This window comes from Hyaena hyaena, unplaced genomic scaffold (genome assembly GCF_003009895.1).
Source record: "Hyaena hyaena isolate Hyena2069 unplaced genomic scaffold, ASM300989v1 scaffold_295, whole genome shotgun sequence".
Classification (NCBI taxonomy): Eukaryota; Metazoa; Chordata; class Mammalia; order Carnivora; family Hyaenidae; genus Hyaena; species Hyaena hyaena.
In genome coordinates this window covers 1,694,141-1,717,207 of record NW_024080928.1, presented here as the reverse complement: position 1 = coordinate 1,717,207, position 23,067 = coordinate 1,694,141, and the positions used below count along the sequence as shown (strand labels likewise).

At 40.3% G+C, this 23,067-nt stretch overlaps 1 protein-coding gene across 1 annotated transcript; it reads left to right on the top strand.

Moving 5' to 3' along the window:
* The first annotated feature begins 723 nt into the window (after nucleotides 1-723).
* On the top strand, nucleotides 724-22,286 carry EIF1AX (eukaryotic translation initiation factor 1A X-linked). Its single transcript, XM_039247403.1, has 7 exons — nucleotides 724-979; nucleotides 7,675-7,758; nucleotides 10,290-10,393; nucleotides 12,144-12,194; nucleotides 14,894-14,975; nucleotides 17,733-17,824; nucleotides 21,174-22,286. The coding sequence occupies exons 1-7, from the start codon at nucleotides 964-966 to the stop codon at nucleotides 21,177-21,179; spliced, it is 435 nt and encodes a 144-aa protein (XP_039103334.1). The 5' UTR covers nucleotides 724-963; the 3' UTR covers nucleotides 21,180-22,286.
* Nucleotides 22,287-23,067: the final 781 nt, after the last annotated feature.

The window sequence follows — 23,067 nt, the reverse complement described above, 5'->3', positions numbered from 1 at the left end:
CTTAATACATTCATTTCAACGTAATTACCTCTTTAAAGAGCCTCTTTCCAAATACAGTCACATTCTGAGGTGTTAGGGGCTAAGAATTCAACATAAGAAATTTGGGAGGGCACATTTCAGCCTGTAACACGGAGTTTGTCTTCTCCCTTCCCTCCCTTCCTGTGTATATTGAGCACCTACTGTGTGCCAGACATTCTGCTAAATGGTGGGAATAGTAAGCAACAGATGTAGTCTTTGCCTACAGTCATGTGGGGAAGACAGATATAAAGTAATAATAAGTGTCATGCAAATGTTATGCCTCGGTAATGGGGCTTACAGGAAAGCCCAGCCCTTAGCCTCAGGCCCCAGGCCAGGTCGGGCGGGTGAAAGGGCCAAGTTAAAACTCGCTGTGAGATTAATGAGTCAGCAGCTCAACCCAGAGACACCGGCTTTGTCACAAAGCAGCAGAGAGGTCTGACGTCAGCCAGCAGCGGGCGCCTCCTGAGTCCGTCCTTTAGCCTGACGCCTGGGCCCCGCCCACTCCCTCCCCGCCTCCTTCTCCTTCCTGCTCGTGACTCCCTCCCCCGCGGGTTTCTGCGAACTACCGCGAACGCTTCAAACGCGCGTCACCCTCCGCCCTTAACAATGAGCGGGGGGTGGTGTCAGTCGGCCAGGCCTGCGCTGTAGGGCTGGGGAGGGGGGGGGGGGCGGGCCAGCCGGCGTTGGTAGGCGGGGAACAGCGACGCAAGCCGTCGCGACGCCATTTGCTGCAGCCGAGTGTGGGCGCAGGCGGATCTCGGAAGAACTCGGTTTCGAGACTCTCCCGCGCACGCGACCCGGCCACGCTTGCCTGCTTGGTACAGCGCGGTCCCACGCGTCGCCCTTGGGGCCCTTCGGAAGAGTCGCCGCCGCCACCTCCGCCGCCGCCCCCACCACCACCACCCGAATAGGAGTCGGAAACGCCGGGAGGCCGCCGTCACAGCCATGCCCAAGAATAAAGGTAATGCCGCCCTGGACCCCGGGACCACGACTCCGCTCGACCCGGTTCTCCGGTCCTGCCCGCGCCGCTCCGCCGTGCCCAGGCCGCAGTGACCTTACTCTGCTCGCTGCCTGCACGCGGCTGGACGACCCAGACGCGGACTGGGGCTTGAGAGGGGAGCCGAGAAGTTGCCCCCGTGCACCAGTTTGGTCACATTGGGGTGGAGCCGACGCCATTTTTGTAGGGCCTCCTGCGGGGGAATGTGGGCTTTTGCTCCCGATTCGCGCCAGACTGACCGCGGCGCTTCACGGACCTGTGAGAAGACGTCTCCTGGGCGGCCAGGGTTTCTCCGATGGGCGCCTTTGGCCTTCCTGGGCAGGGACACTTAAGCCCCGGAAGCAGTTCTTAACTTTGAAAGAGTATTGCCTGCTTTAGAGACCAGCTACTCCTGCATGGGTTTCTTCATGAATAGTTGAGTGTTGTTGACACTACTCCCTCTCCGTTTCTAAACAGTGAATGAAACCTTAATGCAGATTTACATATTTAGGGTTCATTTCTAGAGATTTGCTCTTCCCCATCCCTTTACAGGGTTTACCTTTTTTTTTTTTTTTTTAAAAAAAAAAAACCCCAGAACACTTCTTCCATATTTAACCAGGTTTTCTTGTTTTTGCTTCAGATGTTGTATATATTGTATCGGGAGTAAAGACCTTTACGTTTCCTCCATTCTGAGGCTAAACGTCCGCAAAATTATCGGTCTTGAAGTTTATTTGGAACTTCCAAAATGGAAGGCCTAACCTACCTAAAACCAGAAGAGGCCTAAAGAAATTATCCCTTTTAGACTTAAGGGAATTTCTGCCTTTTGAAGTATCTTTGTAATTTCTCCAAGGAAGTAGTGCCACGAGAAACAGGGAGATCATTGTATTTTCCTCAGGAGAGGAGCATACTACACAACCCGCGGGACGTTTTCTCTGGTTATTCATCCTTGAGACCCCTACCTGGACCCAGGCATACTTCTGTTCTCTTATTCTCCCTCACAACCGGCACCAGGGATTCTACCTCATTTCCTCTTCGTGACTGTGGCTACTCATTTTATCCCTTGGGGTATTTGCTTGCAGTTTGGAGCAGGATTTGGTGCAGTTCTTTCAAGGCACTCCACTGCCCTCAGAAATCTAGCTTGCAGGTCCTTTTTGTCGCTTTTTCCTGCTAATTGTTCTGGGAAAAATAGGGTTTTAAAAGTCATAGTTTTCTTGTAACCTGTCCAGTCTCTCATTTCCTCTTAGATGGTAATTGGATCACCTCGGTAAGTATCTTCTTCTGACTTTATTTCTAGTGAGACTTCCAATTTCCTCACTAGACTGCAAGCTCTAATAGGCAGTAATGGTATCTGTCTTAAATCACATTGAATTGCTAGCACTTGACACTTGGTAGATGCTCAATAAATATTTGTTGTATTAAGTCACCTTCCTTTTGTAGACTTCACTCTCAGGTGAATAATAATAGGTTCCGCGGGAACAGGACTTTTGCATTAAACTTCTACATTAAATCACGTGTAGTTCACTAGCCTCCTTTAAAGTTGTAGTCTCTTACATGGCAGTAGGATAGACGGGAGTGATCAGGGTATGGTTAATTTTGATAAATTGACAAACAATAAATAGATCATTCTGTATAAATAGTATTTGAAGCTTAAAACAAAAAATATAATAGATAATACAGTGAACACCCGGGAATCCATTATTGTGAACTTGAGAAGTTAAAACACAGAATCAGTTAAATCTCTTTGTGTCCCTCTTTCCAGTCCTCTTCCCCTGTCTTCTTGTTCTTTGGAGGTAACAACCATTCTGAATTTGGTGTTTATCATTCCAGTACGTGTACAACCAATCTGTTCCCTTAGAGGAACAGTGCTTTCCAAGACCCCTGGATTTTATGAGATGAGGTTTACTAATGTAGAAATAAATTCATGTTTTTTGCTTGTTTTTCTTTGTTGGAAAAGCCGGAAGTCCTGTGAATATAATTTTGGTGATGCTCTCACAAGGATATAAATTGCCATGAACTGTGTGTTGAATGTGTTTTAGACTGATTCTTACCAGCTTGTTTCCTCTACTATCCTGTAGATGCTTTTGGCTTACTACCTCAGGAAAAAGGGTATCCTTTGGTCCACTCTTGATGACCATTTGGGGTAAGGTGCTGCCACACTTTGAGGAAGTTACTACCTATAATTTTAAAATTGCCACTCCTTTGGGAAGGTATGGACTAGTTTTGACGGACTCATTCAAAGAATTGCCCAGCTTGGGTATATAACTCCGTAAACAAAGCCGTTAAGATCCTTGCCCTAAAGGAGCTTTCACTCTGTTTTGTCTGACTTGAATGATTAATGGCTTGAAGCAGAAGTTACTTTACTCTTCCGGGGAAATCAGTTTTGCTTTGCCTTAAGAATGCCTCACATACTGAACTCTAAGGAGTCTGAGTGGGTCAGGAAATTACAGAGGCCCACCTGACAATAGCACCAAGCATTATGAAACTGCCCTTAGAACTGATTAACTGCACTGGATTCTAGAAGTTCTGTGTCTCTCTCTGCAGTGGCCGGGTGCATATTCATTATTTTCTTTGGACTGTGAACCATTTGCTGCTTCCAGGTTCTACCCACGAGTTCTTTAATATCACTACCACTTACAGCCTTTCTCCCACCTTGTGAAAATGGCCACCGGTGTGGTTTAGTAGGTTCTGGAATGGGAACAAAACGCTATGGAGAGAGACCCTAATGTGAGGGCTAGGAACAAAAAGATTAGGTTTGAGTCTCTTCATCCATACACCCTGGAATATGTTAAAATTCTCAGGGGTTCAGTTAATGAAGTCCCTGATAAGCTGGGGATAAATATTATTTCATAGGGTGCTTGTGACAAGTAAATGGGTGGCTTTATCGTATAATGGTTAAGAGTATAGTTAAGTGGGGACACACTGCTCCCTTCAAATCCCAGATCTCTCACTTCATATCATATCGCCTTGGATGAGTCACTTAACCTTTCAGAGACTATTAATCTCTTGTGAAATAAAGACAAAATAGTACCTGTCTCACAGGCATAGGCTTGTTAGGGGTGAGTTACCAGGACAATGAGAAGTCTATCTACTTGGACTGAAGTATAAGATAGTGGAAGAGAAGTATTGAGAGGTCGACTGGTGTGTTTTATAGGTTGAGAGATTTATGTTCTTTAAAGTGATCATGTTACCACTAACAGAAATGGGGGCGTTGGTTAAGGACCAGGTTTGTAAAGAAAAAAAAAAATGAAAAGAAATTGAGTTTTGAATAAAATCTGGAGCTTGAGATGACAGCAGCCCATTCACTGGAGCCATTAGAAATATGAAACCAATGCTTAGTTGAAATAGCAGGCTGAGATATAAAATTATTAGCATAGAAGTGATAAATGTAAGAGAAAATTTAATTTCCTTAGAAAGTGAGTTAGCAGATGGTAGGACTTTGGAATTAATGAAGCTCCAGAGGAATAGGCATAATGTGGGGTGGGGGCTCATAAAGATCAAAAATAATGCAAGTGGCAGGGCGCCTGGGTGGCTCAGTTGGTTTAGCGGCTGACTCTTGATTTTGATCTCACGGTCCGTGGGTTTGAGCCCTGGGGAGCCTGCTTGGGACATTCTCTCTCTCTCTCTCTCTCTCTCTCTCTCTCAGTAAATAAACTTTAAAAAAAAAAAAATAGTGCAAGTGGCCCTCTAAGTCAGAAAAAAGAGAGTTGGGGAATGAGTAGTAGTATCATCCTTCAAAGTATGAAAACCAAGGGGAGGGAGAGAATTACGCTTTTTTTAAGGGTGTCAGTACATAGAAGAGTCTAGGATTCTAAATGGTAGAAGGAATGTGGAGGTATTTAGATCTTCTCTTCTAACTCCCTCATTTTACATAGTCTGTAACTGAGATCCTGAGAAGTTTCTTTGTGAAAGCTCCATTCATCCTTTGCTTCTCCCTCCCTCTACATCTGGTCATAATTCTCTTGTTTACATCTCGGAACTATTCCTCCTGTTTGTCTCTTTTATGGCTTGGCTAGGCCTGCTTCATGGTACATGTAAGGACAGTGGCCTTAGAGGATCATATATATACCTCTGCATTTGTTGAAGTATTTTTTAAATTTTTGAGTAGTAAATATATTCACAGTTCAGATTTCAAAATGTGAAAAGTGCAGTGTCTTTCCAGAACGTGTCCTTTTGCCAACAAGTTCTCCTCACAGGCAGTCATTGTTAACTTTTTTACATATGCCTTTCCAGAGGGTTTTTTATGTATACGTAAGCAAATATGAGTACTCATTTTTCTTTTTTTTTCTTTTTTGCGTTTTTATTTTTTTACACCAATGGTAGCTTTATATTCTTCACCTTGTGGTATTCATTTTTAAATTCATACTATGAAGAATTTTGAATATATACATATGTACAAAAGTATACTGGTATAAACAAACATTTAGGTACTTAACCCCCTGGCCCCAGGCACAATCAGTTCACAACTAAACTTGGACTAGCACCGTCCACACCAAATCAGGATCCAGATTTGGTCTACACATTGCCATTGGTTGATAATGTCTTTTAAATCTCTTAAAAAAAAATCTGTAAGTTCCCCATCCATCTGATCCCCCGCCCAATAATGTATCTAGTGAGAAAAACAAATTGTCTAGTACTGCCCCCACTGTCTAGATTTTGCTGATTTCATCCCTGTCTAAGAGAGAGAGAGTGCACTTGCTTGCCAGCAAGCAAGGGAGAGGGGAAAAGAAGAGAGAGAATCTAAAGCAGCCTTCATGTTCAGCACGATCCCTTGACCTTAGTGATGAAATTTGAAGTGGAGTTTGTAGCAAACGGCTAAGAAAGAATTCTTGAGACATCTTTGGTGCAAAAAAGTGATTTTATTAAAACACGGGGGACTGGACCCATGGGCAGAAAGAGCTGTGCTGGGAGTGTGAGGAATGACTGGTGATATACTTTTAAGTCTGGAGGGAGGGGGGATAGAGAGAAAATTCGTTTCTAAGGAATTTCTGTATGCTGAAAGCAGGGTCTTTTAGGACTCTGAAGATGGAGCTGTTGTCAAGATAAAATTGCTTTTAGTTTTTGTTTTTGTTTTTAACGTTTATTTATTTTTGAAAGAGACAGTGCGAGCGGGTAGGGGCAGAGAGAGGGAGACACAGAATCAGAAGCAGCCTCCAGGCTCTGAGCTGTCAGCACAGAGCCCGACGTGGGGCTTGAACCCATGAACTGAGATCATGACCTGAGCTGAAGTCAGACGCTCAACCCACTGAGTCACTCAGGCGCCCTGGATGCTTTTAGTTTTTAATATCCTGTAAATATTTATGGCATTAATTAAGGCAGCCATAAACTCCTTGCAGAGGGTTACACGCTGCAGGTCTCTGGTGTCTTTCAGTGGGCTATAAGCTGAAAGGGGATTTAATTTACATTTTTCTTGCCTTTGTTTCCCTCATCACTGGGATCATGACCTGAGCCAAAATCAAGAGTTGACGCTCAATTGATCCAGTCACCCAGATGCCCCTGTTTTTTGATGGACTTTGTTTTTTAGAGCAGTTTTCCGTTTGTAGAGAAATAAGCAGAAAGTAGAATTCTCCCATTCCTCCCAGCATGTTGTTAACTTGAGCCACTGTATTAGTAGGATCTGGGCCTTGGTTTCTCCCAACCTGCCCAGCCAACTCCATAGATGACATTAAGGTTCATTCTTTATGTTGTATATTGTGTATTTGGGCATGTGAATAGTGAAATGTATCTACCATTACACTATCACACAGAATCATAATTTCACTGCCCTGAAAATCCTCCGTGTTCACATATTAATCTGTTCTTTTCCTCCTCCCCAGCTCCTGGCAGCTACTGATTTGTTTGTTTGTTTGTTTGTTTATTTTTACTGTCTAAATAGTTTTGCCTTTTCCAAAATGCTACCTAGTTGGACTCATACAATTCAGCCTTTATAGATCCCTTTAACAGTTTGCGTTTAAGGTTCTTCTCATGTTTCTTTTTATTGCTGAATAACATTCCATTGTATAGATGTACCACAGTTTATCCATTCCCCTACTGAGGGACATCTTGGTTGCTTCCAAGTTTAGAAAGTAGTAACTTGCTTTTTTAACTTCAGCTACTTTGCTCAGTAAATCTTTGCTACTGCTAGAAGATAGAATTCAAATTCTGAAGGTAGCCAGAGTAGTTCTTCCTCCACCACAGCTCCCCTTCCAGGGGATGTAACTTTACCCTCTCACCCCCAGTCATCCTAATTGAACTCAGACCTTTCATGGGGAGGTCTGGTAAGGGGGTGGGCTATTAATTTATTTAGAAAGTTATCAGTAACTCGTTGTATCTCCCACCCTGGCCCTTGTGGGCCACTGTGGAAGGGGTTCATTGAGCAGTGTGCTCAACCAGGTGATCATTATGATCCAGGAACTTTGGTCATTGAATGCAGATGTCCTCAGGGATGTATATACTTTTATATAGTATCTGCTTTCAGTTTGTATTTTATGACAGAAATAACCCAAAAGGAATTTCCAAGACGAGTAGGGGAGTAATGCTATGTGTGTGTTTAATATGATTAGAGATTGTGAATTTAATATGGTGTAACTTTATTAGGTGAATTTTTAAATGTAAGTGATTTTTTAAAAGAGTGTTGTGAGTCATTTAGTTTCTTTCTTATTTTGCAAATAATTAACATCTTTTTCTTTCTTTAAAACCTTTAGGTAAAGGAGGTAAAAACAGACGCAGAGGTAAAAATGAGAATGAATCTGAAAAAAGAGAGCTGGTGTTTAAAGAAGATGGACAAGGTAAGCGTTTCTGTAAGTGAGGGTTTTTTTTTTTTTTTTAGTAATAATTTTTTTTAAAATAGGGAATTTTCGATTGCTAAACATAGAAGATACAACTTTGTAATGCTGAGCAATAAGGTCTTGTGTTCCGGTTTGTCTTCCATTTCTCAGTCCTCCCCCACCTCTCTAGAGCCTTTCTTTTGGTAATCAGTTTTTGGTACGCTCAGTGTGTGTTGATTGGTGGCATTTTTATAAACCTCTAGGTTTCATTGTTTTGCATGAACATTCATAAGTAAGAATGAATTGTACAGTTCAGAAAGAACTAAGCCTCGAAAGCTATAGTTAACAATTCCATGGTTTAGTAAACCCTTTTTTTTTTTTTTTTCCTTAAGTAGGCTCCATGCCCAGCGTGGGGTCCCAACGTGGAGCTTAAACACGCTTAACTGACTGAACCACCCAGTAAATGTTGCTACATAGTCTTTTCATTAGATAATGAATTTTTAAGGGATGAGTTAGAGGCCTTGGCCTCATTTCTCCAGTACTATTAGCATATAATTTCAAAAACTAGAATACAGTAAAACTAAACAGTTGACCTTTCCAAACTAAGATCCATAACACTAGTTTCCCATATTTTTGAGCAGCTTCTTTCTTCTTCTTCTTCTTTTTTTTTTTTAACGTATGTTTGTTTATTTTGAGAGAGAGGAGAAAGCACGAGCAGGGGAGGGGCAGAGAGAGGGAGAGAGAGAGAGAATCCCAAATAGGCTCACCTATGTTGTCATTGCAGAGCCCCAGGCAGGGCTCAAACTCATGAACCACGCATGAGATCATTACCTGAGCCAAAATCAATAGTCAGACGCTTAACTGACTGAGCCACCCAGGTGCCCCACAACCCCTGAGCAGTTTCAAAAGCTGCTTCAGAAGAGTTGCAGTATTGGTGCAATCAACTCCCTTAAGCCCTTCATGTGTGTGTATTTCCTGAACCATTTTAAAGGTAGTTGCAGACATCATGATACTTTTACCTTACGCTATATCATGTCTCTTTAGTTTATTCTCTTTCATAATCACAATAGAATTCTCACATTCAGATAACTTAGCATGAATACATATATATTTTTGAAGTCCAGTTATTCCAGTAATTTCCAACATATTTTAACAAAGAACTTTTTTTGATTGTCCTTTTATCGTAGAACTTTGGTGGATTTGTTCGTGGCTATGTGTATATATAAGCCACCAAAAATGAAACACGTATTGTGGTTAAAAGAACTTTCAGTTTCTTAGCCTTCCTCATTCTTCCCTCCATGAACAGTTGACTTTATTACGATCATCACTTTTTCACTTTGGAAGACATACTGCCTTTGAGTTGGCCTACCATGTTGAAACTCTAGGTTCGTTGTAGTCTGAGCAACTAACTTCAGCGTGTCAGCCCCACAGTTGAGCCTTTCAAAGTTAGGACTCAGTGTATTTACAAATCAGTGGATAGCCTGTTTGGCGTTCAGTCTTCTGTACAACTTGAGTAAGCTAAAGGTTCTGAGGTAATACCCGCCCTTGCCCCCCTAGTCAAGGCCCCTGTGCAAGCTAAAGCTAATCATCTCCTCAGTTTTCCGAGTGGCTTCCTGGGTATCCTTTTGGAAAGGTTTTGATTAAAAGTTTGGCATTTTGCCGGAGAATATCTTTCTGGGTTCACAAAAACTTTAGAATAATCCCTAATGATGAATGCTAATTTCACAAAGACATTACTAACACTTAAGCTACTTTTATGTGCCAAATATACCAAGAGTTATGTTGGGACTAGCTTCTAAAGGCTTTGAGGGAAAGGAGGTCCAAAATTGGGAGAGGATCCAAGTGTGAGAGATTGATGAGGTGTAATGTCCACTTTGGAGCACGCCACCTTGATCTCCAAAGTAAAGTATACAGTTACGGGGTGCCTGGCTGGCTCTGTCCAAAGAACCTGTGACTTTTTTTTTTTTTTTTTTTAAATGTTTGTTTATTTATTTTGAGAGAGAGAGAAACAGCATGAGCAGGGGCGGGTCAGAGAGAGAGGGAGACACAGTATCCGAAGCAGGCTCCAGGCTCTGAGCTGGCTGTCAGCACAGAACCCGACGCGGGGCTCAAACCCACGAACTGTGAGATCATGACCTGAGCCGAAGTCGGGCGCTTAAGCAACTGAGCCACCCAGGCGCCCCACGAACATGTGACTCTTAATCTTGGTCATGAGTTCGAGCCCCATGTGGGATGTAGAGATTACTTAAATACAACTTTAAAAAGTAAAGTATGGTTATGAAGATCATAGTCATTCTGCTTATTCAAAATCAGTAGATAATTAAAGCATTTCTGTTAGCAGAGACAGTTTGCTTTAGAAATGGCATTATGGAGTGTAGATTCTGGCTCTGCCATTGGCTTGGTGTTTATCACTCATTTGTATTTATTTTACCACACATTTATTCCTATCCAGTATACCTATGTTTTCAAGTCAATTTTATGTGGATTTTTAAGTTGCTGTCTTATGAAAAGTTTGACAGTATCTTGTACACTTTTCTTTTCTCTCCCCTAAGAATATGCTCAAGTAATCAAAATGTTGGGAAACGGACGATTAGAAGCGATGTGTTTTGATGGTGTAAAGAGGTTATGTCACATCAGAGGAAAATTGAGGAAAAAGGTAGGTGTGGAGATTTGTTTTACTTTAAAATTACGATTAAGGGGGGAAATAGGTCTATAGTTTTTATGGGTCAGGGACCTCATTTTTGTAAATTCCTCAAAGATTTCAGTAGAACAGTGATATAGTATGAAAAATCAAAACAGCAAGCTCAATGATGGTAACTTTATACAGATTCCACCTAAAGACTCATTTACGAGCAAATCAGAGAACTCTAGATGCTGGCGAGGATGTGGAGAAACGGGCACCCTCCTACACTGTTGGTGGGAATGTAAACTGGTATAGCCCCTCTGGAAAACAGTGTGGAGGTTCCTCAGGAAACTAACATTAGAACTACCCTATGACCCAGCAGTAGCACTGCTAGGAATTTACCCAAGGGATACAGAAATGCTGAGGCATAGGAGCACATGGACCCCAATGTTCATAGCAGCACTCTCCACAATAGCTAAAACATGGAAAGAGCCTAAGTGTCCATCAACAGATGACGGGATCAAGAAGATGTGGTTTATCTATACCATGGAATACTACGTGGCAATGAGAAAGAATGAAATCTGGCCATGTGTAGCAACATGGATGGACCTTGAGGGTGTTATGCTGAGCGAAATAAGTCAGGCAGAGAAGGACAAATATCCTATGTTTGCACATATAGGAGGATTAGGAGGAACTTGACGGAGGAACAAGGGGGAGAAGAAGGGCGGAAATGGTGGGGGAAAAGGAGAGAGGCAAACCATGAGAGACTCTTGAATGCTGACAAAAACTGAGGACTGATGGATGTGGGGGGGAGGGGGGATGGGCATGGAGGAGGGCACTTTGGGGATGAGCACTGAGTGTTATGTGGAAACTAATTTGACAATAAACTATTTGTAAAAAAAAAAAAAAAAAACCTCATTTACATCACCTCTGTTGTTCTGCCCAAAATGTTTAACCTGATCAACAAATCCAAATTAAGGGAGACTGTAAAACAAATGGCCAGACCCTTACTACAGTGTTAAGTGACTTTAAATGTTGGGGTGGGAGGGCGGGGGAAGGCATCAGCAGGGGGGCTGAAGGTGGGAACTATTCCAGTTGAATGGAGATTAAAGAGACCTAGCAGTTAAATGGGGTAGGTGGCCCATGTTTGGATTCTGGTTTGAGAGTGGGGGAAATCCTTGTAAAGCCTGTTGAGAAAATTTGAGTATGAGTTAAATTAAATGTTAATGGTAATACTAAATTTATGGGATTGTGATCCTGAATGCCTTGGAAAGTAATGATTCATTTCCCATCAGAGTGGGTGTTAAGGCCGATTTATTAATCCAGTTGGGTAAAAGTCCCTCTGATTCTGATCTTATGGGTTATTTTTTAATCCCTTTATAAACTTTAAGGTGGTTTTGCCAGCTTTGTGAATGTTGGTTGGTAGAAGGGAGGGCAGAAGAGAAAAAACACATTTCTAACTTTCTTTTCTCGCATATAATGGATAGATAACTAACCACTTAGAGTAATTCACTATTACAAATTACTAAATTTCTAATCATCATTCTTCTGGAATTAATAAACTCAGTTAAATAAGATCTTTTTTTTTTTTTTTTTTAACATCCCCCATTACAGGTTTGAAACCTTCTCAGCTGTTTACTATAGGTCCCCCCCCTCCCCCACCAATTCTAACTCTAGGTACTTCACCCACAGTTGAGTGAATAATATTTTATGGAAAGACTGACTAAATGTTGCTTTGATTCTTTACTTTTAAATGTAACATGCAGTGACTTTTCTTTCTTAGGTTTGGATAAATACCTCAGACATTATATTGGTTGGGCTCCGAGATTACCAGGTAAAAAATAATAATTTTTTCATTGTTCACTTGATTGAATTTGATGAGCTATTAATTCTTAGAACTTAAGTCATGACCGTTTTTGCCCAGTTCCACCCCATCATGCTATTCACTGTTGTGTCGACAAACATTTCTTAAGGGCTAGTTACGTTTTCAGTGTTGTGCTAGTACACTAGTCATCGTGGTGCCCAGATGGCCAGTCTGTGGAGTCCACATTTTCACTATGGAAAAAATAACAGGCAGTGTGAATTTTCCATCAAGCTATAAATGGTCCTTTTTCCTTTTTTAGATATTTAAAAAGTTCCCTTTTTTGGAATAAGTGATGTTACATAGTGGTGGTGGTGTTCTTGTTCTTATTTGTCAAAGTAAAAATGTAATTTTAGGGTGGACTCCACATGCCAGTTTTTCTTTCTTTTTTTTTAAAATATACATATTGAAATCAAAATCTGGAAACTGCTGCTGTAGTGTATACAGCTGAATGAGTCAAGCTCCCATCCCAGAAAATACTTATGGCGTGGTAGTGAAGAAAATAAGGCACACAAGTAATTACAGTACAAACCATGATATAAGTATGTGCTCTAAATGTGGATTAGCACTTAGGAGAGAAAATGGTAGTTGCCCTTCATGATCTCAACCTGGAGAGTATTCATTGTGGGTCGGTGCAGTCCGTTTGGTTTCCACTTGTTAGAACTCATCACCATGTATTTAATCACGTTTTCTTTTTTTTTTTTTTTTTTAATTTTTTAAAATTTATTTCTGAGAGAGAGAGAGAGACAACGTGAGCAGGGGAGGGTCAGAGGGAGAGGGAGACACAGAATCTGAAGCAGGCTCCAGGCTCTGAGCTACCTGTCAGCACAGAGCCTGACGTGGGGCTCGAACCCACGAACCGCGAGATCATGACCTGAGCCGAAGTCAGACACCCAACCGACTGAGCCACCCAGGCACCCCATATTTTAGTTTTCTTAAATATATATTCCAGAATAAAGAATTAAAATATTTATTATAAATCAGTGACTCTCAACCATGAGTGAATTCTTTTTTCCTCGGGGGACATTTGGCAGTATCTGGAGACCTTCCTTGTCGTTACAGCTGATGGGGGGAGACCAGGAGCGATGCTGACTAAGCATCCTGCATTGCACAGGACAGTCCCTACAACAAAAGAAATATCCAGCCTAAAGTATCAATAGTGCTGAGGTTGAAAAAGCCTGCTTTAATTAATACCATTTTTTTTACATATTTTTAATTTTGTTTTTTAATGTGTGTTTATTTTGAAAGAGAGAGAAAGCACGTGCATGTGCATGCGAGCAGGGAAGGGGTGGAAAGAGACTCCCAAACGGGCTACACACTGTTAGCACGGAACCTAATGTAGGGCTTGATCCCACGAACTGTGAGATCACAACCTGAACCAAAATCAAGAGACGCATAACCAACTGAGCCACCCAAAGCTTACCCCAGTTAATACCATTTAATGTCCATTTTCCTCTTTAAATCTTAAAATAACCCCAGAAATAGGAAGAATAATCAGTTCTTTGTTTGACAGATGAGAAAACCAAGGTTTGGAAAGATCCAACATTCTAACTATAAAATGACAGCCAAGGTCAACGTTTCTGATTCTTAATCTCCCATGAGCCACCTTCTCTGCCCCTGCCACTTCGGGGGAACCAGTAGAATCAGTGGCTTTTGGGAACTTGTTAGAAATGCAGTGTTTTGGACTTCACCCCAGGCCTCCTAAATCAGAATACACCTTTTAACAATTTCCCTCTGAGCTTCTATGCACATTACACACAGCTCAAGAAGTGCTGGTTTGAGGGGCGCCTGGGTGGCTTAGTCGGTTAAGCGTCCAACTTTCGCTTAGGTCATGATCTCGCGGTTCGTGGGTTCGAGCCCCGCGTCGGGCTCTGTACTGACTGCCAGCTCAGAGCCTGGAGCCTGTTTCAGCCTGTGACTCCCTCTCTCTCTGACCCTCCCCTGCTCACGCTGTCTCTCTCTCTCTCCTAGAAATAAATAAAAATATTTAAAAAAAAAAAAAAAGTGCTGGTTTGAATCACACTGCCTTTGCATCACTGATCATTTTTGTAGCCATTTGGACCTGCTTTTAGGTTCAAAGAACTTTTTGAAGTTGAGATAATAAACTTGAACACTTTTTTTTTTTTTTCCTTAAGGAAACTTTAACAGTCTTTTCAAATGGGGAAGTGTGAACATTCTAAGGCAGTAGTTGTCTGTGGTATATTTGCATCAGAAACACTTGAAGAGCTTTAGAAAATAGAAACTCATGAGCGTTGTTCCACATCTACTAATCTGTCTTCTGGAGATGTAAAATCTCCTCTGGAGATTCTAGTCTCTTCATATTGTAAGCAGCATTGATTCAAGGAAAGGTTTAATTACACTATTTAATCATCCTGTAAAAAGATTGGGTTGGCACAGTTCTGGATGTTTTTTAGAAGGTAGGAAAAAACTTTTTACAATTGTTTTAATACGTATTTAAAATTTTAATTCCAGTATAATTAATAATATGGTCATTCAGCAGTTCCATACATCATCCTGTGTTCCTCACAACAAATGCGCTGGGTAGGAGAAAACTTTGAAATGTGAAAGAGAGTTGGTAAAAATGTGAGATTTAATTTTTTATCCAGTTTGTAAGTAACTTATGAAATAATACTTTTGCATAATCAGTTCTAAAATTTACCTATCTCTTTCAGGATAATAAAGCTGATGTAATTTTAAAATACAATGCAGATGAAGCTAGAAGTTTGAAGGCTTATGGCGAGCTTCCAGAGCATGGTAATGTCAGAGTATGCTTGCTTATACTTCATAGTAGTATACTTTATGCTTTATAAACTCTGAACTTCTGCATAATACCAATGAAAAGAATAATTTTGTTACAGTATTTACTTCACAGTAACCTTCTCAAGAGATTGTTAGTGTTCATCTACTTTAAGTGTGAAGCAAGGATCGTAATTAGGTACTATTGACTTTTATAAAGTCATTTTTCAGTTCTTGCCCTAGTATCATAGGATCCCATAGGATTTTTAAAAACAACATTGTCACCACTAAAACGTTAAGCATTCTCATGTGAAAAACTTAAGTAAAACAAAAATAAGTCCCTCATAATCCCACCAAAGGTGAAGTACACTTTACATACTGTATTATAAGGCTACATTTTTCACTTGGTGTTTTTGTTTTGTTGTATATTCCTTTTCGTTTTCTTTCTGTTGCATATTATTAGAAAAACAATATAATTTTACCTAAGCATGAAAAGCCTGCTGAAATTACATGCTTGACATTTTCAATCTAGGAAATGCTAGTATGTCTGGGAATAGGACCAGCATGGCCTGGTTCATTTTCATTGCTTAGGGGTAATCACGATTTGACTAAGTTTTCTGATTGGTGAGTCTGTCTGGTGTTACCATTTGCTGTGACCTTTTTTTTTTTTTTTTGAAGCATAGTTGGAAATTGTAATGGCTTCAGAATTTGTGTGATTGGAGCCTGCCTTACTAAAAATACCTTTGTGAAGTAAATAGTCGGGACTATATCAAACTAAAAAGCTTTGCACAGCGAAGGAAACCAACAAAACAAAGAGGCAACCTATTGAATGGGAGAAGATGATTGCAAATGATGTATCTGATAAAGGGTTAATGTCCATAATACATAAAGAACTTCTACGACTTAACACCCAAACCACTCCCCAAATAATCCATTAAAAATGGATGGGGGCGGTGCCTGGGTTGCTTAGTCGGTTAAGCGTCCGACTTCGGCTCAGGTCATCATCTCACGGTTCATGGGTTCGAGCCCCGCGTCAGACTCTGTGCTGACGGCTAGCTCAGAGCCTGGAGCCTGTTTCAGATTCTGTATCTCCCTCTCTCTCTGACCCTCCCCTGTTCATGCTGTCTCTCTCAGAAATAAAAAAAAAAAAAAACATTAAAAATTAAAAAAAAAATGAACAGAGGACCTGAATAAACACTATTTCTTCAATATTTTTTTTTCTGAATAAACACTTAATATAGAAGATGTACAAATGGCCAGTAGACATGAAAGGGTGCTCAGCGTCACTTATCATCAGGGAAATGTAAATCAAAACCACAGTGAGATATCCCCTGATACTGGTCAGGGTGGCTAGTATCAAAAAGATGAAATAACAAGTGTTGGTGAGGGCCAGGGTAAACAAATGTTGGCAAAGATGTGGAGAAAAAGGAACTTTCGTGCATTGTTGGAATGTAAAAATCAAATTAACAAACGAGAGACAGACTCCTAAGTATAGAGAACAAGCTAATGGTTGCTGGGGGATTGGGGTGATAGGCAAAATAGGTGAAGAAGGTTAAGAAGTACAAACTTCTAGTTCTAAAGTAGATGAAAAGTAGCATAGGGAATGTAGTCAGTACTGTAATAACTTTGTGTCATGACAGATGGTAACGATGCATATCATGGTGAGCATACCGTAGTGTATATAATTGTCAAATCAACTATGTTCACTTGAAACTAATATATTTGTCAACTATACTTGAATTGGAAAGTTTTTTTTAAATGTTTATTTTGAGAAAGAGAAAGCAGGGGAGGGACAGAGAGAGGGAGAGAGAGAATCCAACAAAGGGCTTGAGCTCACGAACCATGAGATCATGCATGACCTGAGCTGAAATCAAGAGTTGGATGCTTAATCGACTTAGCCACCCAGATGCCCCTGAGTTGGAATTTGTCTTTTTTAATGTTTATTTTAGAGAGAGAGAGGGGGAACAAACAGGGGAGGGGAAGAGAGAAAAGGAGAGAGAATCCCAAGCAAGCTCTGCACTGTGAACATGGAGCCCTGTGTGGGCTCAATCTCACAAACCATGACAACATGACTTGAGCCCAAATCAAGAGCCAGACGCTTAACCAGCTGCGCCACCCAGGTGCCCCCTGAATTAAAAATACCTTTGTAGGGGTGCCTAGGTGGCTCAGTTGCTTGAGTATCCAACTCTTAATCTTGGCTTAAGTCTTGATCTCACAGGTGTGAGTTCAAGCTCTGCATTGGGTTCTGTGCTGGGCATAAAGCCTACTTTTTAAAAAACATCTCCACAAACAAAAGTATAACTCATATTTTCCATCTTGGCTAGCAGTGACCTTGAGATTTTGTTGTATAAAATTCTGTAGAGTAGGGCTGCTAGGTACAAGTTAGAAGGATCTTTTTTTTTCCTTTTAACTTTTTTTTTTTAATGTTTATTTTTGAGAGAGAGAGAGACAGACAGACAGACAGACAGAACGGAGGAGGGGCAGAGAGAGGGAGACACAATCTGAAGCAGGCTCCAGGCTCCAAGCTGTCAGCACAGAGCCAGATGCGCGGCTGGAACCCACAGACCGCGAGATCATGACCTAAGCCAAAGTCGGACACCAAACCGACTGAGCCACCCAGGTGCCCCAGGCGGATCTTTCTTACAGTGAAACTTATAATTTAGGTATGACTCATAAGAGTCTCTCTATAATTCAACAGACTACTTCTTTTAGTGGACAGCTACTCATTTTAATATCATCTTGGTTATATGAGTATATTTGTTGTTGATTCTTTAGCCAAAATCAATGAAACTGATACTTTTGGTCCTGGGGATGATGACGAAATTCAGTTTGATGACATTGGAGACGATGATGAAGACATTGATGATGTAAGTAGATGCACCTTACATTTTTCAACTTTTGTTTCTGAATTGTCTATAGAGATACCAGCTCTTTCTCCTATCTTTGTTTAATCTAAGAATGTTGAATACATTAGGATATATTTGAAGATTTGTCCATGAATTAAAATGCTCAGTATTATTTATCAGACAACCAGTCAAACTGTTTATACTTTAAGAATTCTTACAGTCTTTTTCACCATTTCTTCCAGAAAAGATCAGTATCTGCTTTGGCAATATGAATGCTAGGCATTGCAATCATAACTTGTTTGAGTGTCTAAAGAGGTAGCTATTATGAAATGTAGCAGACAGTTGTAAGAAATAAAATTCTTCTCATAGAAACATGCATTCTTAATTGAAATACTAGTATGTTAAAAGAAGAATCTTGTTTTAACAGCTTGATATGAAGGATTGGAATTATACCATATTTTAAAAATTTTTTTAAATGTTTTATTTATTTCTGAGAGAGAGAGGCAGCGTGAGCAGGGGAGGGTCAGAGAGAAAGGGAGACAAAGAATCCGAAGCAGGCTTCTGGCTCTGAGCTAGCTGTCAGCACAGAACCTGACGCAGGACTCGAACCCACGAACTGTGAGATCATGATCTGAGCCGAAGTCAGACGCTTAACCGACTGAGCCACCCAGGCGCCCCGGAATTATACCATATATTTAAAGTCTTGTTAAAATTGAGACCATTGTCATTCCACTATTTTTTCTGTTGGATATGCATTGTTGGCAAACTCTTAGTTTGGAGTTTGTGTATTGGAGGAAAATGTACTGTTTTGCAAACAGTAAAGCAGTAATGCTCACAAGAGTAAATGCCCTTTTGCTGTTACGGTATTAAAATGAAACATACTTAGTTTTTGCCAATATTAATAATTGGGGTGTTATTATAAGTTACTCTTAACTCCAGTTTGGGCTCCTTTAAACTCCCTAAAATAAAACTGTAGTTTAGAACCCACCTTTGTATATATAGATCTAGGGGCGCCTGGGTGGCTTAGTCGGTTAAGTGTCCGACTTTCGCTTAGGTCATGATCTCTCGGTTCCTGGGTTCGAGTCCCGTGTCGGGCTCTGTGCTGACTGCCAGCTCGGAGCCTGGAGTCTGTTTCAGTCTGTGACTCCCTCTTTCTCTGACCCTCCCCTGCTCATGCTGTCTCTCTCTCTCTCCTAGAAATAAATAAAACATTTAAAAAAATTCTTTTAAAAATATTAAATGTATATATAGATCTAAAAATAATTATGCTAATATTTGATTTGATTCAAAAATGATATTTTAGTATGCCTAGGGTGGTCGTTCCTAAGACTGCAACAGGATTACCAGAGCCTTTCACAGCTCCAAAGGCTGGCCTTGGGGAAATCTGAGTTAGGCATCGCAAGTGATACCTACTAGCAAGATTCAGTAATAAACATTTTCCTGTCATTGATTTATCACATATCTGTATCTTTTTTTTTTTTTTAATGTTTTTTTTATTTCTAGGAGAGAGAGAGACAGTGTGAGCAGGGGAGGGTCAGAGAGAGAGGGAGTCACAGACTGAAATATGCTCTAGGCTCTGAGCTGGCTGTCAGCACAGAGCCCGACGCGGGGCTCGAACTCACGAACCGCGTGATCATGACCTAAGCGAAAGTCGGACACTTAACCGACTAAGCCACCCAGGCGCCCCTGTATCTTTATTCATGCGTCAATCCATCTTATATTTTGATGCAACTTCAGACTATTATGAGTGCTCGTGGTGAATTAAAATTTGAATACGTATCTTCAGTGTGTGTTTCTGAATTTTTACATGATATATCATTCTATTTTTTAATGTATTTCCCTTTGGAGATCCTGAGCCAGAAAATTCTTGTGACTAAATTGTTAATGATAGTTTCAGAGTAGATGTAACGGTTATATTCTGTTAAAAAAACAACAACAACCAGGAATTGTGTTGTAAATTAAGGGGTGATCTAAACATTTTAGAGCTGGTGGTAGAAGACCTCTTTTGGAAGATTAACCCAACCAGAGAACAATTGGAATATAAAGCCACATACACAGGGGTATTAGGATGAGGATCTAGTAAACAGGGTTAAGACTTTCTAAGAAAAAAATTCCTGAATCTGTGCCAGTGATTCCTTGGAACTGGACTCTGTAGTCTGGCAGGGAAAGAGATGCTAAAGACAGTGGATACTAAAGAAATTGGAGTTGTCTTGAACCTTTTGCAAAGGCAAAGGTTGCCCTTTTTTAACACCTGAGAACCCTACTTTTCAAAGACATTTCTCCAGATGGTTTATAGGTATGCTAGCCTGCCTTCCTATAACTAGATTGAGAGGAGAATTTGGTAAGTGTCACACTTGTCTCTTTCTTAATGAAATAATATTCCTAGGGGTGTCTGGGTAGCTCAGTTAGTTAAGCATCCAGCTTCGGCTCAGGTCATGATCCCACAGTTCGTGTGTTCAAGCCCCACGTTGGGCTCCATGCTGACAGCTCAGAGCCTGGAGCCTGCTTCAGATTCTGAGTCTCTTTCTCTTCGCGAGTGTGCGCGCGCGCACACACACCCCCACACACCCCCACACTCGCGTGTGCTCTCTCTCTCTCAAAAGTAAACATTTTTATTTATTTTTTTTAAGATTTTTATTTATTTCTAGGAGAGAGACAGTGTGAGCAGGGGAGGGTCAGAGAGAGAGAGGGAGATACAGACTCTGAAATAGGCTCCAGGCTCTGAGCTGCCAGTCAGCACAGAGCCCGACGCGGGGCCCGAACCCACGAACCGCGAGATCATGACCTAAGTGAAAGTTGGATGCTTAACCGACTAAGCCACCCAGGTGCCCCTCAAAAGTAAACATTTAAAAAATAATAATACTCCTGCATGTCTGCTCCCACCCAGAAGAAAAATCTCTCATCACCAGTACAAAAGGGAAGAGACACTAAACTTTATTAAGAATATTTTGTATGGCAGCATTCTGAAGAAGGTTGTAAAGATTTACTGGCAACAGACTAATTAAGAAAAACCTGATGTATAGGGGCACCCGGGTGGCTCAGTCGGTTAAGCGTCTAACTTCAGCTCAGGTCATGATCTCACGGTTTGTGGGTTTGAGCCCTGCTTCAGGCTCTCTGCTGACAGCTAGCTTGGAGCCTGGAGCCTGTTTCGGATTCTGTGTCTCCCTCTCTCTCTGACCCTCCCCTGCTCACGCTGTCTCTCTCAGAAATAAGTAAAACATTTAAAAATTTTTTAAAAAAATAACCAAAAACCTGGTGTGGAGAATTTCTTCTTCAAAGATAGCCTTAGGGGATGCAGGCCTCCCTTCTATGGTAGACTGCTGGAATATAAGAATTCTTTCATTTGATCTGATGTTCTTTTCCCTTCCAGATCTAAATTGGATTCATCGTTTTACATTCCAGTTTCTTTGTGGATTGTTCCAACAATTTGGATTTTGGCTGTGACCTGTTAAAGAAGATTAAAATTTTCATTAGCATGAGTGCAATTTGTTAAAGCAGACTGATTTGTTTCTAAGGTATTTCTTTAAATCTGGTAATGCTGAATTCTCTTAAGTGAAATGTTAAGCCCCCTTTCTTCTTTTGATGTACTGGAGCTTATAGGTAAAAGACCACATATACTATTTTTTAAAAAGAGGAGAAAAATGTATTATTGCCTTTCCTACTTTGACCACTTCCAGTAAGTAAATGACTGTTCCAAATAAACCATTTACCGTACATTCATTATGGATCATGTTTAAGCCCTAACTTTGACTAGCCTTTTGACTGTACATTGACTCTCTGTATATTCCAGTTACTTAGATGTTCCCTGGAGATTTTGATACAACTTAAAAGAGGCAGAAATCTGCATTTGAAGTAAAAGAAAAAATGATTAGGTCTGTTTTTCATATTTAAGTAGTGTGTGGCTGTTTTTGTACTAATTTTGATAATCACTTACATTCTTTCAGAACCTTATTTTGCCATTAAACGTATCAATAAAAAAGCATTTACAAAATGCAGGTTTTAGAACCTGGGTTTTAATGGCAATTTTCAATTTGTAAGGTTAGTAGTTACAGGAATTAAACAGTAGGTGGCACCCAGTCATCTTAACATTGAAATATTTTCTAGCTGTCATTTTTTTTTCTTTCTACGCTTAGGAAATTTCCCAAACAAGAAAAGATTGTTTTGATCATATGCATGTATGTAGAAAATTTTTAAAGAACAAAACTATTGTTAAAAGTGTCATTTTATTTCAGAAGTCATATACATAGAAGCTGCAATTTTGAGTGCTTTGTAAACACTTAAAGTATATATAAATGAAATTTTAATTTCCTAACAACTGTATAATTAAGCCTTTTTCAAACCATCCCTAAACTGGTTAAAAAAAAAAAAAAAAAGAGGGAATAACAATTTACTGAGAAGATGGGTTCTCCTTTCTGGATAGAAGAGCTACAGCTAAGAAATATAATAAAGACAATGTCATGCTGCAGAGTATATTATACCCTTACTTTGTGTTTAGGATGTATTTTATTGTGTGTAAAGATTTGTTTTTCTTGAATATTATTGGGAATTTGGATTTTCTCTTATTTAGTGTTTTGTTCTCAACTGGACTAAGATGAAATTAAGGGCTGGGCTGTTTAGACTTCGGTAGCCACATTGAAATCTTCTGCAACTTCAGAAGAGATTCATCATTTAGGCTGTGAAACGCTTATTCTCCTGATCTCCAGAGATGTTTTCAATGATGAAAAGTTGTGCCAAGGGAAATAAACCTTCATGTGGCTTCAAAAAATAAGCACATCTTCTCCAGTCATACTTATTCTTAAGTGTGCAAACTCTGGAATCAAAATCTGAAGTACTATAAAACATTATTAAATCAAAGAACAGAAATAAGTGGATAGTTGCGATTCGTGATTCTTATTCTTTGGCGTTCCGAACATTTACCCAGATGGAATGTATCTGAGACCATGGGCTGGTTTTTTAATACTTGTAAGAAATTAGCCTTGAAGAATTGACTTAGTGATTCTCTTCCTCAAAATCTAAACTTCCAAAGATATTTAGACCTCTGTACAAAGAAGTGTTTTGCTAAATTTGTGGTATATATAGATCCTTCTTCTCTGTTATTTTACCAAGAATGTTGTAACTCTGCCTCTGTGGTAGTTCATGGTAGGGATGGTACAACTCACATATTAGTTTTTCTACTTACCTCCACTAGCAAATATGTTTTATCTAAAGTTTCTTAAAATTACAAATATGGCCCCCATTCATGTGTTTTTCAGTGATCTATTTTT

Coding starts and splice junctions, on each gene's coding strand:
- EIF1AX (XM_039247403.1), top strand. Junction 10,394..12,143: donor GAGGAAAATTGAGGAAAAAG/GTAGGTGTGGAG, acceptor TTTCTTTCTTAG/GTTTGGATAAATACCTCAGA. Junction 12,195..14,893: donor TTGGGCTCCGAGATTACCAG/GTAAAAAATAAT, acceptor TATCTCTTTCAG/GATAATAAAGCTGATGTAAT.